Raw genomic sequence first — 18,439 nt, 5'->3', positions numbered from 1 at the left:
TGAACATCTTGGACAAGGAAAACGTCGTCATCTTCGAAGACAACCAGTCCGCTATAGCAATAGCTGAATCCGAAGCACCGTCCAAGAAACTGAAACATACCGACGTTAAGTTGCAGTTCATCAAGGAGTGTGTTTCGAATCGAAAGGTGACCATCCAGTATTTGCCAAGCGGTGAGCAGCCGGCAGATATGCTGACAAAAGGTTTAGTTCCTGCAACGTTTTCCAAGCACTGTGCTAGATTGGGGATACTAAAGTGATAAGCTTGAGGAGGGGTGTTAGGATCCATCTGATCACTTACAAATATTCGTGTATTTGCTTTACCCTGAATCACAGAAAACAGACGTACAAGCTCGAACAAAAAACCGTCAAAAAAGTGTGTAAAATTTCAAATGCTATCACAAAAAAAATACGTAAGAAACTGACTGCAAACAGTGCCATCTATTGCGCCGTTCAAGAGTTACAAATCAACTTTAAAGTGCCCAGTTTTCGAAAAGGCGTAATCGTAGCCAAAAAACAAAAATTAGTTCAAAAAGGGTGTTGGGATTTTTACACAAGTTTCGTGGGCTAGCTTGTACGTCTGTTCTCTGTGCCTGAATGTATAAATACCTTGAGCTTCTGATTACTTTGTATTTAACGTGTAATAAATCACTTCTCGCGTAACGTCAAACTGTACACACGTGTTTTGTACTTCTGTCCGGTTAATATCACCACCTCTGCTGTTCTCACCTTTGAGGTCCCTGCTGGTGTTGCATCATTCTGTGGTGAAAAAATCGTACGGAATCCAGGAGGATTTTGTTTTTGTTGTTCTGCAGCATTCGGCTTTTTAGGGACACTGATTGGAGGGCTCATTGTAGGGATTTTCTTGGGTATTTTGGGTGTCTTGGGAGTTGTTTTAGCACGTTTCCGGGAGTTCGCAACGAAAACAAAAGGGTTTTCCTCATCCGTTGTTTCTTCGTTGTCAACTGGCAACACAGAAAAGATGTTACTTGAATGAGGTTGGGCCAGTGGAGAAGCGCTCTTTAAGATAGAGGCATAAGAACGTCTCGATCGTTCCTTTAAAGAGCGCTTCTGTTTATCCCAGCAACTCTTGAATGCCTCGCACGAAGAGATTTCATGGGGTGAGCCCCCGCAATAAACACATTTCTGCTCTATTGCTGAGCATGCTCCAGCCCCATGATTCTCTCCGCATTGGGGACAGCGTGGCTTATTGCAACAGTGCGACGCTGTGTGCCCCAACTTGATGCAATTTTTACAATGCATGGGTCGAGGCACGAAGAGTCGCACAGGAAGCCTTAATACTCCGTCAATCAAGACGTAGTGAGGGAGGGCGGTACCCGCGAAAGTCACACGAAATGAAGCTGAAGGCGAGTACTTTGTAACTCCATTTACGACGTTGGCAGTATTGAGTTGACGGCAATCCACGATTTCGACCGAAGTCGAATCGAGGCTCTTGAACTTACCAACGCCGTTGGATTTAACGTACTTCGCATCCAGACTCATTTCTGTGATCACGCCCTCAATCTCTACGTCTCGAGACGGGATGTAAACGTGATACTCTAGAATTAGAAAATTGCTAGCCACAATCTCGTTTGCAGCTTTCGAGTTAGCCACAACAACGCGCAGCTTGTTCGCACGTAATTTTGTAACGCTGGTTACCGAGGTCCACCTCGCCAGATCTTTGGTGATCTGTACCACATTCAGAGGTTTACCGTTCTTTTTGGGCCGGATGAAAACCACCCATGGCCCAGAGGAAGATGAGCCTTCAGCATATTTTCGGAGCCGGGTGACTCTACTCTCCACTGGGGATGATCCGACATTGTCATCCATCCGAGAACGATTTGCATCTGAAGGGCCAGCATCAGCTGATTCCTCCAGATGCTCCTCATCTTCATAGGTGATATTCGCATCATCCCCAGTTGGAGGGTATAACCCCCCGCCTTCGCTCATATTTTTCAACGGGAAAACGAATGCCCTCCGTGTTGAAAATATAAGCGAAGCACAAAATTATCGAAATATATATAAAGGGAAATATGATAGAAAAAGAAAAAGTGAAAAAAGAAATAAAAAATAACTTACAAATTATTTTAGCACTTTTTGGAACTATATTTTTTACAGTGTATATAGACTGCTCCAACCACGTGGTTCTCCGTTGGTCTTCAAGGATGACGATAACCGAAGAACCCAACCAAACGAGCGTTGGCCCTTCCTCGTTGGTTGAAGGTGGCCTCCTCGTCTCGACTCGGCCTCGATGATGATGATTGATGATGATGATGATTGATTATGATGGTTCGCCAAACAATGGCGGCGGACCTCGTGGCGATCGATCGGCCCTTCTGCGAGCTGGGGCCAATCAAATTAACCAGCCTTTGGCAGGAAACTATTGTCGCGGCACAAAACACCGTTTTTACCGTCCGAACGGCACAAATACCCGGATTCACTGGACGGGATCACACTCACTTTCAGCAGTTCGCGAAGATCGGGACACTTGAAAACGCGACTGAATTCTCCGAGTGATGCGATACGAATGAGTACAACTTTTAATTATTATAGCGCCAGCACTAAATTTTACTTCGGAAGTCCGGACTTCCGATCCCGAACTTACTTCCGAACTTTTGACTGTTGTGTTTAAAAAATAACAGTGTATTATATGCAACGTTGCCACACATAAATTTGTATCCACCAGAGTATCTCTACATACTTTAAGCGGGCCACAGACTACACAACATTGGTACAAATGCGATGAAATTTTGTCGCTCTGAACACGATTTGCATCGTGTATGGCACTGCTTGTATGATCGCCCAAACGGTTTGAGTAAAATCGGTCGGGATCGAAATATTTTGTACAAACCACCCTCTGCCGGGGTGGAAATGTTTTTTTTTGTTGTTGCTGTTACTGTTTTCGCCAGCAATCGTTTGTGTTCGCGTGGAATATACTCTTCCGGGCAAGAATGAGATACACAAACGATTCAAATGAGTTTGTGGCAACGTTGATTTTATGTGAATTTGGCGCACGCTGAAATAAAACGACTCAATATGTTTTGGTCGGAAGTCAGCCATGATGCCAGTTCACCAAAGACGTTTATAAAATTTTTATCTAAACGCACAATACATTTACTATTGAGTTAGAAATTAAGTGCACTTAATGCATGGTGCCGAAAGAATGAATAAAAAAATTAACAAATTTATCTTTTCTTCCAGCAATCTCTATGGAAGCCATCACTCGCAACTGTAAGTATAATTTTCTCATAATTTTGAAGTGAATTTTCACCTATATTGTGTTTTCTTTTTTCTTGTCTTTTGAGATCAAGTCAAATTAGACAGAGTGTGCTGGCGGGCTAGCGTGTCGAGTGGAACAGCACGAAGTTCCACCGGCTGGATGCGGTAAAATGGCCCGGTGGCACTAATTTTTTCGTGGTAAAAATAAACCAACCGGATAAAAATGCACGCATCCATCTTCTAAACACACCGCACAATCGTCTTTTTCTTTTTGAAATAAGAAATTCCCCTCAATACGGCTTTAAAATTTCTTGAATTTTTGATTTTTTTTCATTCAGTCGATCCATGAACAAGCCTAGACCACCCTGAACAAAAACAACTCAGAATTCGCGAAAACCCTTACAATTCAGTTTTGAGTTGTGCCGCTCTAATCAAAATTTGAGTTTTCCTAGTTTTGGCGCATTTTGAATTGTTTTCCTTCAAATCTGAGTCAAGGAGAATTACACACAAAATTTTCGAGGCCGAAAATTAGCAAAATTTTGCTCAAATTTGACCAGCTAAAAACTTAGCAATCATTTTAGCAAATTTTTCGAGCTGAAATTTTAGCAAACGAAAGAAAAAATTAGCCGCCGCAATTTTTGCTCACTTTTTTTAGCAAAAACCGGTAGAAAAGATCTTATTGGATTTGAAATTCAATATTTTTTATTTTTTCGTTGGAAATTCGGGAAAAATATCTGTTTATAAAATAGAAAACCAAATGTTTTTTGCACTTTTTTATTTGACAATTTATTTTTCAAATTTCACTACACTTTCTGCACTTGAGAAACAAAACAGCACTTGACCGCAGTAACCGACCATTCGCCGAGCGGAAAACTGATGAGGCCAGATCGGCTTACTTCTTGTCGGTCATCCTGATGGCAGCAGCAACCTGTAGAAAAAAAAACAATGAATTTTTCAAATTCAAATCCGGACTTTCCATTGGCGAAATCGGTTCTTACCTGTCTGCTCCCGGTGTCCATCTTCATCCAATTGTCCATCACATGCAGCGATGTCGACCTGGCTTCCATTCCGTCGATGCAGCCCAATCTTCGCAGGTTTCGCCAGCATCTAATTTGCTCAAAAGCACTGATTCGCTTCGAACTATTTTTTTTTTTATCTCGAAGCCGGCGGCTGCTGTCTAAACGAAGCGGCTAGCTAGGCTGTTTTTTTACTAAAACCAAGCAAAATAATTATTTTGCTATCGCGTTAGTAAAACAACTCTTTTTGCTAATCGAAAGTAACACAGTATTTTTGCTAAGTGGAGCCTCGAAAGTTTTGTGTGTAGAGTGTGGGCACGGAAGGCAAAATTTTGACAGCCTATTACATTGTTTACGTTTTGTGTCAAAGAAAAGCAACGAAAATTATGACGAAACAGTCGTGCTTTGGTGGCCCGCATACTAAAAAACTATATCTAAAATAGTCTAAACGATACATCATCAGCTTCAGAAAAAGTGATTGTCTCTGTAAACGCAGCTGTTATGTTGAACGGTATTTGAACAACGATAAGGACGGAACATGAACGTTTTAATGAATGAGTGACGGTATCTCTAAAGGTGATAGAATTGTATGAACGGTTTCCGTCAACTTTTCTTTAAGATTTGAAGGAAAACAATTCAAAATGCGCCAAAACTAGGAAAACTCAAATTTTGATTAGAGCGGCACAACTCAAAACTGAATTGTAAGGGTTTTCGCGAATTCTGAGTTGTTTTTGTTCAGGGTGGTCTAGGCTTGTTCATGGATCGACTGAATGAAAAAAAATCAAAAATTCAAGAAATTTTAAAGCCGTATTGAGGGGAATTTCTTATTTCAAAAAGAAAAAGACGATTGTGCGGTGTGTTTAGAAGATGGATGCGTGCATTTTTATCCGGTTGGTTTATTTTTACCACGAAAAAATTAGTGCCACCGGGCCATTTTACCGCATCCAGCCGGTGGAACTTCGTGCTGTTCCACTCGACACGCTAGCCCACCAGCACACTCTGTCTAATTTGACTTGATCTGAAAAGACAAGAAAAAAGAAAACACAATATAGGTGAAAATTCACTTCAAAATTATGAGAAAATTATATTTACAGTTGCGAATGATGGCTTCCATAGAGATTGCTGGAAGAAAAGATAAATTTGTTAATTTTTTTTATTTATTCTTTCGGCACCACTTAATTTCTAACTCAATAGTAAATGTAATTAAAAGTTGTACTCACCTTGATTATTTCGTCAACTGTCCCGATCATCGCATCCAAACAATCAACACTGGTTTTTGGAGCTCTCTGAGTTGTTTTCATCTATTTTGTTCGAAAACGTATGCGTCTTGGCTAAGTTCCAGGCTTTGGAACCCGAATAGAACAGAACCATGGTATCACATTCTTTTTCCATTGAATTTCAATGTGACCATGAACTTCATGGTAAAAACAACATCCGGCGAGCGTAAATTTTTCAAGAGTTCACAATTCCAAGTTTTGCGTGTAGGGCGATTTTTTTGACAGCCGCAGCTCGTGGGACGTTTTTTTCTCTCCGCAATCATTCTCGGTCGGGAGAAGGGTTTTCGAAAGTTTGTTTATATGTTTTAGAAGGTTTTTTTAATATGTTTATTCAAAGTGTTCGGAGATTGGCGCAACGGTAAGTTAAAGTTAAAGTTAACAGGAGACAATCATTAATAATATTTTATATTCTAGCAACAAACACTCTGCGGATGGCACAGGTTCCGGTAGCCAATGGATGACGGGATGCGAGCCTCAAAGCAGTCCAGTGAATAATGAATTGTAAGTAATGTGTCAAGATTATTAGAATAAATAATAAATGTCAAGAAATTTATTGTTTTTTTTTTCTAAAACAAACATGAAAAAATGATGACAGAAAAAAACCGAGTACAAAAAAAACCCACCATAAGCAAAAAATTTCATTACAGCGGTTTAACAATGAAAATCATCGGATTTTCATGATTTTACTATGAAAAATTGGAAGATGCTACAACAATGAACTTCATATTTTTGGGCTTCTCAATGTATGGAAAATCGCCATTTTTTTCATGGTCACGCTGCATAACAATACCCCTTTTTCATGGTTATTTTCGGCAAAACGATGAAATGTACGGTCGTAAACTATGAATTCCAATGTGTATTCACGGTATCGTGGACGATTATAATCATGGTGTAAACCATACAATTTATGGTTTGTGAATATGGAATTCATGGTGTTTTCACGGTGCAATCCTATTCGGGAAGTCAATAGATGAAAACAACTCATAATTTTGATGGATTTCAACTCAGTTGTTTTCATCTTCATACATTGTGCGACTCCTGAATCAAAACAAATCAGACTCTGAATAATTTGAAATTACCGTGCAGTTCAAGATTGACAACTTAAGTTTGTGAAAAAATCACAGCTTGCCAATAAGGGGCCGTTCACATACCACGTGGACAACTTAGAGGGGGGAGGGGGGTATGGAAATATCCACGCTTGTCCACGGAGAGGAGGGTAGGGGTTTGGGTTATGTCCACGTGGACATACTTACTTTCAAAATATTTTCTGAAGCTGAATAAATATAAGGATGTTTAAATCAAATTCTTTGAATTGCAAAGCTTTGTTGCATTTAAATTTATTACTATATTATTAGTCTCAAATTGATACGTTTTAAGCGTTTGGCAACAATAACTCATCCAAAAACCCAACCCCATATCAAGTTGCGCAAGCGTGTAAGAAAAATAAACGCAAAAATATGGAAAGGATACGGAGCGTGCAGGAAATGAGTTAACGATAAGGAGCGTGCAGGAAAATAAGTAAGCGAAACTGAGCGTGTAGGATTGAAGGGAAACGTCAAAATCGTTTCCGGTGCGCGAGGTGAAAGTTATACGCGAAAAATCGTCGCGAGTGAAATTCTGCTGCCCCGGGGAAAAGTCGGGAGAAAAAAGGAAAAGAAGGAGCCAAAAAGCTTCGGAAAGTAAAAGGTACGTGACAGCACTTTTGATTTGGCGCAGTCTGCTAACGTTTGCCGTATCTATTTGCAGCCAAAACTTGGCAAACACCAGACTTGGGCAGACCGCACCACGTGCATCTTTGCACCCGCCATCCGACAGCAAATTCGGCTCTGTGTCGGCAAAAAGGTATCAAAGGTACCAAACATCATTCGATCAGCCCTCTAACCAACATTTATTTCGCCTCTAGGGCAAATTCAGCCGGGAAATTCGGCTTGAGAGGGGTCGAGGCGAGGAAAAGATCTTTAAAAAGGTCGCTCAGGCAAGTAAATACTTTTGTAGAGTATGTTTGATTACACTAATACCGGTGCAACACGCACAGGCGGCCTTTTTTTTTCTCATATCAACTCCCCCATCTCGCTGGTACCGTCGGAGACTTTCCCCAGGGCCGGCAAGCAACAGGTCCACGCATCCAATCGGCTCCAATCTGCGTTCCATCGCCGCACTGCTAGCGAAGAAATCCCGGCGAACTCGGGCCAAAACCATTCGCTCTGCGTCGGCGCGCCAGTAGCGCAAGGATTTCGGGGATACCGCTGCCGATCCGGACGGGATTGCATCGCCGCAGCGAGGAGCATCCGAAGCAGCCACCGAAGCTCCTTGCCGCATCTGTGGCGTAACCTCCGGGAATCGCCGCCGAAGAAAAGGGCCTCTGACTGCCGAAGCAGCCACCGAAGCTCCTTGCCGCATCTGTGGCGTAACCTCCGGGAATCGCCGCCGAAGAAAAGGGCCTCTGACCGCCGAAGCAGCCACCGAAGCTCCTTGCCGCATCTGTGGCATAACCTCCGGGAATCGCCGCCGAAGAAAAGGGCCTCTGACCGCCGAAGCAGCCACCGAAGCTCCTTGCCGCATCTGTGGCGTAACCTCCGGGAATCGCCGCCGGAGAAAAGGGCCTCTGACCGGGCGCAGCAGCCGCCGAGATTCCTCGCCGCATCTGTGGCGCGACCACAGCCGGAGCAAGGGTCCTCAGACCGCCGCAGCAGGCGATCATCGGGCGCAGCAGCCGCCGAGATTCCTCGCCGCATCTGTGGCGCGACCACAGCCGGAGCAAGGGTCCTCAGACCGCCGCAGCAGGCGATCATGGGGCGCAGCAGCCGCCGAGATTCCTCGCCGCATCTGTGGCGTGACCGCCGCCAAAGCAAAAGGCCTCTGACCGCCGCAGCAGGCGATCATCGGGCGCAGCAGCCGCCGAGATTCCTCGCCGCATCTGTGGCGTGACCACCGCCGAAGCAAAAAGCCTCTGACCGCCGCAGCAGGCGATCATCGAGCGCAGCAGCCGCCGAGATTCCTCGCCGCATCTGTGGCGTGACCACTGCCGAAGTAAAGGGTCCTCTGACCGCCGCAGCAGGCGATCATCGGGCGCAGCAGCCGCCGAGGTTCCTCGCCGCACCTGTGGCGTGACCACAGCCGAAGCAAGGATCCTTTGACCGCCGCAGCAAGGCGATTATCGGGTGCAGCAGCCGCCAAAGTTCCTCGCCGCATCCGCGGCGTTACAGCTGGAAGCCACCGCCGAAGCAAAGGGCCTCTGACCGCCACAGCAGGCGATCATCGGGTGCAGCATCCACAGCAAATTTCGTCGCCGCATCAGAGGCGAGAGACATCGGAAGTCCAGGCCGAGGAGGAAGCATGTTGCAACCTTGTGAAACGAGTGAGTACACGCTACACACAACGAAAAAAATCTGTAAAATCACATCACATGTGATGTAAATAAAAAGAAGCATCATATATGACGGAATTTTCAGTGCTAGTTGGAAATTACACGCCAGTGAAATTTGGCAACGTGTAAAATAAAAATGATGTAAAATTTTGCAACGTGTAAAATAAAAATGATGTAAATTATAATCTCACTGAATATTGGAAGAGAAACTTTCCAATTGGAATTTATTTTGTTTTATTTTTTGTTAATATGATTCAACAATGGAATTTTCTCATCTCTTCATAAAAATTAAACTTTTTTGTAACTAATTTAATTTATTTTACTTAGCGACAAACATTTTTTAGCACACATTTTTTTTATTAGGATTCACTTCACCCTTTTACTTTCTTCCCCGGATCCTAAGTTGATTAACGTGGAGCCGCTTCCGGAACCGCATCCCTGCTTCACGAAGATCTCCGGGAATCTCACTCGCGGGAAAACTGCTTAAACTTTGGTGCACGACTTGACTTGACACTTTTACATTTGTCTATGATCCTGTTCTTGACAGTTCATAATTTTACATGACATTATCATGTTCAGTGTTTGCAATATTGATTAAACACAAATTCAATGTCGTCATCACATTCCATGACGTGTAATTTTAAGAAATTTCTTATTCAGTGTTGTTAAGAATTGTGTGCGACCAAAAACATTTGTAAAATTACATCACATATGATGTAACGAAAAAGAAGCAACACATATGATGGAATTTTCAGAGCGAGTTGAATATTACACGTCTATGAATTTCAACAGACGTGTAAAATTTGGAAGACATGTAAATATTTAAGACGTGTAATATTTAATTCGCACTGAAAATTCCGCCTTTTGCATGCTTCTTTTTATTTACATCATATGTGATGGAAATTTACATCAACTAATCGCATTCCGTGTCATGTAATATTCATGTCCTTCGAATTCAGTGCTATTATGGATTCATCTTTTTTCAATCTGTAAATTTACATCAACAAATCGCGTTCGACGTCATGTAATATTAAAGGTTTTTCAATTTCAGTGTTGTTAAGGATTCAGATTTTTTTTCTGTGCATGTCAACTCCCGATTAAGACTTCCCGATCAAGAACATCTTCAACCAACCATGTCAACTTCCGATTACGACTTCCCGATCTAGACGAAATTCTCAAAAGCTATCTACCAACTTTGTCAAGACCACAAGCTATGAGATCACCATCTACCACGGTCCACACCCCAAAATACGCGCAGCGGAACCACAAATTACCCTCGCCTGAAATGGTGTCGACAGTTCAACTGTCCGATTCAGACTTGACCACAAATCACCAACCTCACAAAATGATACATAATGGATCATGCACAGTTGTCAAGGGGGTTGCCAAGGAAACATCAAAAGGAACGCGATCTGGAGGCGCGGTATAACCTCTATTCCGGGCCCTTGGTAATTAAAAGGATTAAATCCCTCTTTTCCTTAGACTTCTGTTGCTTTTAGTTTAAAACCAGTTAAGTTCCCACCTAAATTTCGTTGTTAAGTTCTATTTGTAAGATCTAGGTTATTATCTTTATCAATAACCATTTGATTTTGGATTTTTGTATGCTGCTGAGGTGGATGTTATTAAGTGGATTGTTTTAAGGATTCGAAGGAGTTTCTTTCTGCCAGATATACTGGTAATTATCGACACATTTGCCATAACTCGTTGGCTTAGATTTGATTTGGATTTTTCCAAGACCCGTTGGCGTAGAGATAAAGTTTATTGTCTTTAGTTTTTGAGAATACTCACCACTACAGGGTGAAAACAAGTGCGAGATTTTCTCGACACAGCCGTCGATCTTCACATCTCCTTCGAACTCCTAGTGGCGTGATTATGAATTTTTCATGGATCCTTATCATGATCCATGAAAAATTCTACCAAAGCAGCAATGTTGTGTTGCATTTAAATTTATTACTATATTATTAGTCTCAAATTGATACGTTTTAAGCGTTTGGCAACAATAACTCATGCAAAAACCCAACCCCATATCAAGTTGCGCAAGCGTGTAAGAAAAATAAACGCAAAAATATGGAAAGGATACGGAGCGTGCAGGAAATGAGTTAACGATAAGGAGCGTGCAGGAAAATAAGTAAGCGAAACTGAGCGTGTAGGATTGAAGGGAAACGTCAAAATCGTTTCCGGTGCGCGAGGTGAAAGTTATAAGGTATTTCCCGACTTGTCAACAGAACAGCTGATTTCTCATGTTTACAATTTTCGGCAGCTGGTGGTAGGGTAAAAATAACAACAACACTACGCATGTTCAATGGTCGGATAGTAACGAAACCAAATTGGCGGTGCAAAAGTAATGGTTATGCAAAATTCTTAATTTTTTAAACTACCTTAAACTAAATAATTGTAGACATGAAATACTTTGAAGGTAATGTTGATGTTATGTAATGTTAATTTGAAAAAATAATTTCTTTTGAAGAAATAATTGAACAGTGCTAGCCTCCCAAGTTCAAAATGGCGACCAGTAGGTGTTTACATTTTTCAAAACAAAAACAAAAAGCTACCCTACCACTATCTGTCTCAGGAAATGCTCTATACGCGAAAAATCGTCGCGAGTGAAATTCTGCTGCCCCGGGGAAAAGTCGGGAGAAAAAAGGAAAAGAAGGAGCCAAAAAGCTTCGGAAAGTAAAAGGTACGTGACAGCACTTTTGATTTGGCGCAGTCTGCTAACGTTTGCCGTATCTATTTGCAGCCAAAACTTGGCAAACACCAGACTTGGGCAGACCGCACCACGTGCATCTTTGCACCCGCCATCCGACAGCAAATTCGGCTCTGTGTCGGCAAAAAGGTATCAAAGGTACCAAACATCATTCGATCAGCCCTCTAACCAACATTTCTTTCGCCTCTAGGGCAAATTCAGCCGGGAAATTCGGCTTGAGAGGGGTCGAGGCGAGGAAAAGATCTTTAAAAAGGTCGCTCAGGCAAGTAAATACTTTTGTAGAGTATGTTTGATTACACTAATACCGGTGCAACACGCACAGGCGGCCTTTTTTTTTCTCATATCAACTCCCCCATCTCGCTGGTACCGTCGGAGACTTTCCCCAGGGCCGGCAAGCAACAGGTCCACGCATCCAATCGGCTCCAATCTGCGTTCCATCGCCGCACTGCTAGCGAAGAAATCCCGGCGAACTCGGGCCAAAACCATTCGCTCTGCGTCGGCGCGCCAGTAGCGCAAGGATTTCGGGGATACCGCTGCCGATCCGGACGGGATCGCATCGCCGCAGCGAGGAGCATCCGAAGCAGCCACCGAAGCTCCTTGCCGCATCTGTGGCGTAACCTCCGGGAATCGCCGCCGAAGAAAAGGGCCTCTGACCGCCGAAGCAGCCACCGAAGCTCCTTGCCGCATCTGTGGCGTAACCTCCGGGAATCGCCGCCGAAGAAAAGGGCCTCTGACCGCCGAAGCAGCCACCGAAGCTCCTTGTCGCATCTGTGGCATAACCTCCGGGAATCGCCGCCGAAAAAAAGGGCCTCTGACCGCCGAAGCAGCCACCGAAGCTCCTTGCCGCATCTGTGGCGTAACCTCCGGGAATCGCCGCCGGAGAAAAGGGCCTCTGACCGGGCGCAGCAGCCGCCGAGATTCCTCGCCGCATCTGTGGCGCGACCACAGCCGGAGCAAGGGTCCTCAGACCGCCGCAGCAGGCGATCATCGGGCGCAGCAGCCGCCGAGATTCCTCGCCGCATCTGTGGCGCGACCACAGCCGGAGCAAGGGTCCTCAGACCGCCGCAGCAGGCGATCATCGGGCGCAGCAGCCGCCGAGATTCCTCGCCGCATCTGTGGCGTGACCGCCGCCAAAGCAAAAGGCCTCTGACCGCCGCAGCAGGCGATCATCGGGCGCAGCAGCCGCCGAGATTCCTCGCCGCATCTGTGGCGTGACCACCGCCGAAGCAAAAAGCCTCTGACCGCCGCAGCAGGCGATCATCGGGCGCAGCAGCCGCCGAGATTCCTCGCCGCATCTGTGGCGTGACCACTGCCGAAGTAAAGGGTCCTCTGACCGCCGCAGCAGGCGATCATCGGGCGCAGCAGCCGCCGAGGTTCCTCGCCGCACCTGTGGCGTGACCACAGCCGAAGCAAGGATCCTTTGACCGCCGCAGCAAGGCGATTATCGGGTGCAGCAGCCGCCAAAGTTCCTCGCCGCATCCGCGGCGTTACAGCTGGAAGCCACCGCCGAAGCAAAGAGCCTCTGACCGCCACAGCAGGCGATTATCGGGTGCAGCATCCACAGCAAATTTCGTCGCCGCATCAGAGGCGAGAGACATCGGAAGTCCAGGCCGAGGAGGAAGCATGTTGCAACCTTGTGAAACGAGTGAGTACACGCTATTACGGGGATAATGGGGGGTTGAGTTTTCTGAATGTTGCCCAATACACGTAAAGTTTACCTCAGCTTGATTATTTTTGATTGTGGCACTGACCACGGAAAGCCTCCATTACAGCTTTCCAGTTTAAGTTTTAACAATTAGTATCCTTTGAAAGCAAGGGATAAATTTGATAATTTAGAAATTTAAAATTTTTTAAATTATTTTATATTTGGAAATTCTAACACAGACTAATATTACCCGCATACTAAAATACCATATCTAAAACAGTCCATACAATTCATCTACTGTTTCAGAAAAAGTGATTGTCTCTGTAAACGCAGATATTCCATTAAACTTTACGTCGACAACGATAAGAACAAAACATTAACGTTCATGTGAAAAGGTGATGGTATCTGGAATGGTGATAGAATGGTATGAACGATTTACTGCAATTTTTCTTTAATCGTAAAAATAATCTCAAACCTTTACTCATACCGTCCATTCTTTCTGTCATACGCACTCAAAAAACGAACGAAACGCCGGTCAAGGATGCCAGATGGTTTTACACGGTAATCAGTAAAATAAGTACAACATCTAAGGCCGATGACATAGTGAGTGCGATGCGATGCGAATCAGCGGAAAATTTACGGACGCAGCCTACGCGAACTCGAGCGGCGGAACAAATTGACATCTGCTTCGCCGCGTTGAGTATGTCAGGTTTAAGCGATTCACATACATTTTCATCAAATGTGGTTCACCGCATTGAACCGCATTCACCGCATCGCATCGCATCGTATTCACTATGTCATCGGTCTAAGAGACTAAATTCAAAAGATCAGCCTAACTGGCACCACTAGCTAGTTTGGCAGAATCAACACCAACAAAGGAGCGCACTCATTTGTTGGTGTAGATTTTTTTTGCAGCTTTCTGCGAGGATTGTCGTAGGCGATTACGGCAAATGTTTCGGGGAAAACCCCTTTTAATCGGACCGGTGTGCAGCGGAAAACATGATGGACGACGGAAAATGCAGTAAGTAATAATTCGTACGAATATTCTACATTGCAAATGACTACAATTGACAAATATTTTCAGCTTCCCCGCATAATCGTCACCCGGGCGACGGTGGCTTCCTGGCAAACAGCAGCGTTGGATCTACGATGATTCCTCATGGCCGTGTAGAATCGTCGTTAGCGACCCCTCCAAGAATCATCAAAAAGATTTCATTGTCGCATCTTACATTTCAAGTGTGAAAACTGAATAAAAATGGTGTGAAAAAACTGGTTCAATTAATCAAACATCCGAAAATTCTCAAAAACATGTCTTTCTATGTATGTGTGTGAGTTCCATTCACGTACGGTTCTGGGTAGTGTTGGACGAATACTGTTCTGAATCGTTTGGGTTACTGTTTAGGTAAAAGATTACTCTAAGAAAAACTGTAGAGGTAACAGTTTGACTGCCTTAATATGTTTTCCATGATCGGTTTTTGGACGTTATCACAACTGTCTGTAGAACAGTTCCTCCATATGAATGTTTTAACCGTTTTTAACAGTTACATAACCTAACGACATATTAAAAATAACGTCAATTCAAAACTCACAATTCAAGCAATGTATTTTACAATTTCCAGAATCGTTTGTTTAACATTCTATCTACGCTTCATTAAATAGTTATAGGACTGTTTTAGAAAACGTTTGGTTACAATCCTGGTTTATGCGGGTAGTCTGTGATTCTAATTCGGTTTATCTTTTTCAAAATCAGCCATTTCAATAACAAAAAGGCAAAAAGTGGTGTTTTCTAACTGTCAAACTATATATAAAAAAAATATTTCAATTCTGTCCACGTGGACATCCGGGAAGGGGGGTAGGGGTTTGTCAAATGTCCACGCTTGTCCACGGAGGGGGAGGAGGGGGTCAAAAATCTCATTTTTCTGTCCACGTGGTATCTGAACGACCCCTAAGCCAAACTTGTCCTTCAAGCGAAGAACTGTTTTTTTGGGGGGTTTTTGTTGTAAGCGCATCTGATTCTGTTACCTCCATCCTGGCAGATTTAGGTTTGGGGGGTAAGTTCAAAGCGAAGAACTGTTTTTTTTTTGGGGGGATAACTTTTATTCCCGCTTCATTCGCAGAAAGTCTCACTTATACGATGATGTAGCTGCCTCTCTCAACAACTCTCCGGTGGTCGAGCGGTTAGCATCCTGAGATGGTAATCGCAAAGCCATTGCAGGTATGGGTGTGATTCCTGTACCTGGCGATATTTTTTTTTTATTTTGATTTCCATTTTATTGTGGTATCAGATTTTGGGGGATGAGTTCTCCTTGAAGAGCTTAACTTTGTGCTGTGCCACCAATAGCCAAACCTGTAGGGAGGGAGTTTCATTCGGGTTGGCGGGGAAAGTTCTCAAGTTTGGGTATTTTCGAGGTTCAGTGATGGTCCGTGCCAAAAGCGAAAAGCGAAAAAAAAGAAGACTGAAATTCGCTGTATCGTTTTCTGTATCGTTTTTTTACTGTTCGGCAAAAAGCCAGCAATTGTTGAAAATATTTGTAATCGTAAACTTCAAACTATATAAAAAATTTGTTCGGTCAATGGGAACTGCCCAAAATCTAAATCTGTTATTTAAGCTTTTTTCAGAACAACCATTAATCAAACCATTTTCTTTTTTCAGCTTCACAAATTTCAACGAAATTTTAGCGACTCAATACGCCTGCTCATGCAAGAATTTGCCAGAGCAAAACAAAACCTAATTAAATCATTGTTTCATGTAAAACAAGTGCTTTTCAGCATCAAAAAAGTTTTATTGAAATTCACTAAATAAGCAAGTAAGATTTTGAACCTTTGCACTGGTCGGTAGATTGATGAGAGAAATTTGACGTTTGAAAATTTTTTTCTTTTTTTATTCAGTCTTCCTCCCCAGCAGAGGTGCCAGGTCGTTTTGTCAAAAATCAGGACATCGCGAAGAAAAAAATCAGGATTTTTCAGGACACCACTAAATTGGTGAAAATAACACACAGTTCTGCTTAAATTGCATAACTTAAGGCGAAATATAGGTGCTGAAGACGCCTCGAACTATGCAACTGAAGCGAGAACAATCTTGGCTGGCCTGCAGTTGATATCAAAAAACACCATTGAAATATCATTTGAACCGAAGATTATCATTGGTTTAACTGGTTAAACTAGTTTATTAAAGATTTTTTCGATTTTCTAATCAATTAACAATAAATGAAGTTATAATAAAAGATATTTTTCAAAAATCAGGACAAATCAGGACATTTTACGGGCCATTTTTAAAAAATCAGGACAATTAATGCGTTTTTGAAAAATCAGGACGACCTCTCGAAAATCAGGACAAATCCTGAAAAATCAGGACACCTGACACCCCTGCTCCCCAGGCCATTACCGGATTTTTATCAGTTTGTAATATAAATGCTAATAAATTATTTTCTACCTCATCCGACGTTATCATCTGACTGAAGATTGCAGAAAGGTAAAAATTTGTCTACCTATGAATTGCATCTCATCCAAACAAACTCATCTGGGGTGCTCGTTGTTTCATTTTTTAACCTCTACTTTTTCGGTAACATGGGGCTGCTTAAAAATGTTGCTATTCTTGTTTCCATTGCATCGGTTGCCTATTCGATTCGGTAATTTTCTATTTTGCTACTACATACTCTAGATAATATATTAGGAATTACATTCAATTGGAAAATATTGTTTTTCTTCCGCGTTTCTTAAGGTGGCATTTCATCGGCCGGCTATACCGCACCAGCAGAAAACTTGAAACACAGTTTCTCGTAGTAATCACTGGTGCAACATCCGGTATCGGTTTGGCCACAGCGAAAGAAATTGCCAAAAGGAATAGTCACTTGGTGTTGGGATGTCGAAAACTGATTGCTGGTAAAACATTTTTAGAAAAATAATCAGTTGAACCAAATCTGACTTTAAAATTTTAAATTGATTTTGTTTTCCAATTTCAGGTGAAAAGATAAAACAACAACTAAAGGAATCAATCGGAACTGACATCCTCGTGGATATTTTCGAACTAGATTTGGGTTGCCTAAAAAGTGTCGTCTCATTCGTCGAGCAGGTGAACAATTTGGGAAAGCCAATTTATGCACTGGTGAATAACGCAGGAATATTTTATACCCCGCCAGAGGCTACAGCCGACGGAAGTGGACTGGAAAGAACATTTCAAGTTAATTACTTGGCTCATTACCTTTTGACAATCCGCTTGCTGTACCGACTAAAACAATGTCCTAACAGCAGAGTTGTGAACGTTGTTTCCCAAGCACATCGAGGTATACAATGCTTTCCAGATTTACAGTTCCATCGCCCTTACGACGATAGTTCGGCGAATCGATTCCAATCCTATAGTTACAGTAAATTTTGCTTGGTGCTTTTTGCCTACAAGCTTTCATCGATTCTGAGCGGAGTCACAGATATCTCAGTTCACTGCATTGATCCAGGCAACGTTGAAACGAGCATATTCAAACACTTACCGTCACTTTCCAACCGGCTGTTATTCTGCTTGCAGAAGCCCATTCGGCTTTTAGTAATCAAAAGTCCACACGAAGGGGCACAAGGAATTTTATATGCCATATTGGAAGAGAGCAGACCAAGATTTTACATTTCCAATTTTTGGTCTAATCTAGAAGAAACGACGGAAATAAATCCTCGGGTATACAACCCCATTCTTGGAGAAACACTATGGACAATGAGTCGACAAATGTGTCGAGAACATCTACTCGAACTGAGCTAGCTGTTCCACCAGTATGGATGGACGAGAAAAAAGGGTTAAAGAAAGAATTGATTAGTTTTAAATTCATCACTATGACCAAGCCAAACGAACTTTCACGTTGTCTTGTTTCAATAGACAACACAAGCGATCTATGTGGGGCGGAATCTAATATCCTAAAATCCGGAGAAACCGTTACAGAGCTATGGATTGGTATTGGCACAAGTACGACTCCAATCGATTGCTATATAGAACTATTTCTAATGCAAATGTTTGTTAATGAGAAAAGTAAATGTACAATAACGTGTAAATGGAAAATAATTTCGTTTGACTTGAAACTTCTGCGAATAGAACAGGAAAATTATTATTATTCTCAGTCAACTAAGCAAATGCTAAACTTCGCGAAGAATTATAAAGAGCGAGGTGTAAAAATGTTTCCAAAATACCCCTTGTTTGCCCATAAATACTTTGCTCTGGCCGCGAAGTGCATT

At 42.8% G+C, this 18,439-nt stretch overlaps 2 protein-coding genes across 5 annotated transcripts; both read left to right on the top strand.

Annotated features, from left to right (window-relative positions):
* The first annotated feature begins 6,847 nt into the window (after positions 1 to 6,847).
* LOC129739262 (uncharacterized) lies at positions 6,848 to 9,952 on the top strand. Its single transcript, XM_055730685.1, has 3 exons — positions 6,848 to 7,195; positions 7,256 to 7,351; positions 7,413 to 9,952. The coding sequence occupies exon 3, from the start codon at positions 7,508 to 7,510 to the stop codon at positions 8,435 to 8,437; it is 930 nt and encodes a 309-aa protein (XP_055586660.1). The 5' UTR covers positions 6,848 to 7,195; positions 7,256 to 7,351; positions 7,413 to 7,507; the 3' UTR covers positions 8,438 to 9,952.
* Positions 9,953 to 11,091: 1,139 nt separating this feature from the next.
* LOC129739258 (retinol dehydrogenase 12-like) lies at positions 11,092 to 18,116 on the top strand. 4 transcript variants are annotated; one of them, XR_008735782.1, is made up of 4 exons: positions 11,092 to 11,556; positions 11,617 to 11,712; positions 11,774 to 13,228; positions 17,191 to 17,321. XR_008735782.1 is itself a non-coding variant. In XM_055730684.1 (3 exons), the coding sequence occupies exons 1-3, from the start codon at positions 16,796 to 16,798 to the stop codon at positions 17,970 to 17,972; spliced, it is 1,005 nt and encodes a 334-aa protein (XP_055586659.1). In that variant the 5' UTR covers positions 16,713 to 16,795; the 3' UTR covers positions 17,973 to 18,116. The 4 variants fall into 4 exon arrangements, 1 of the variants encoding a protein (XP_055586659.1); XR_008735783.1 differs by lacking the exon at positions 17,191 to 17,321 and adding an exon at positions 16,950 to 17,089; XR_008735784.1 differs by lacking the exon at positions 17,191 to 17,321 and adding an exon at positions 13,535 to 13,822.
* The last annotated feature ends 323 nt before the right edge of the window (positions 18,117 to 18,439 follow it).

Source organism: Uranotaenia lowii, chromosome 1 (assembly GCF_029784155.1).
Source record: "Uranotaenia lowii strain MFRU-FL chromosome 1, ASM2978415v1, whole genome shotgun sequence".
NCBI classification, from domain to species: domain Eukaryota; kingdom Metazoa; phylum Arthropoda; class Insecta; order Diptera; family Culicidae; genus Uranotaenia; species Uranotaenia lowii.
The sequence above is the reverse complement of the archived record's forward strand: the minus strand, read 5'-3'. Positions and strand labels throughout refer to the sequence as shown.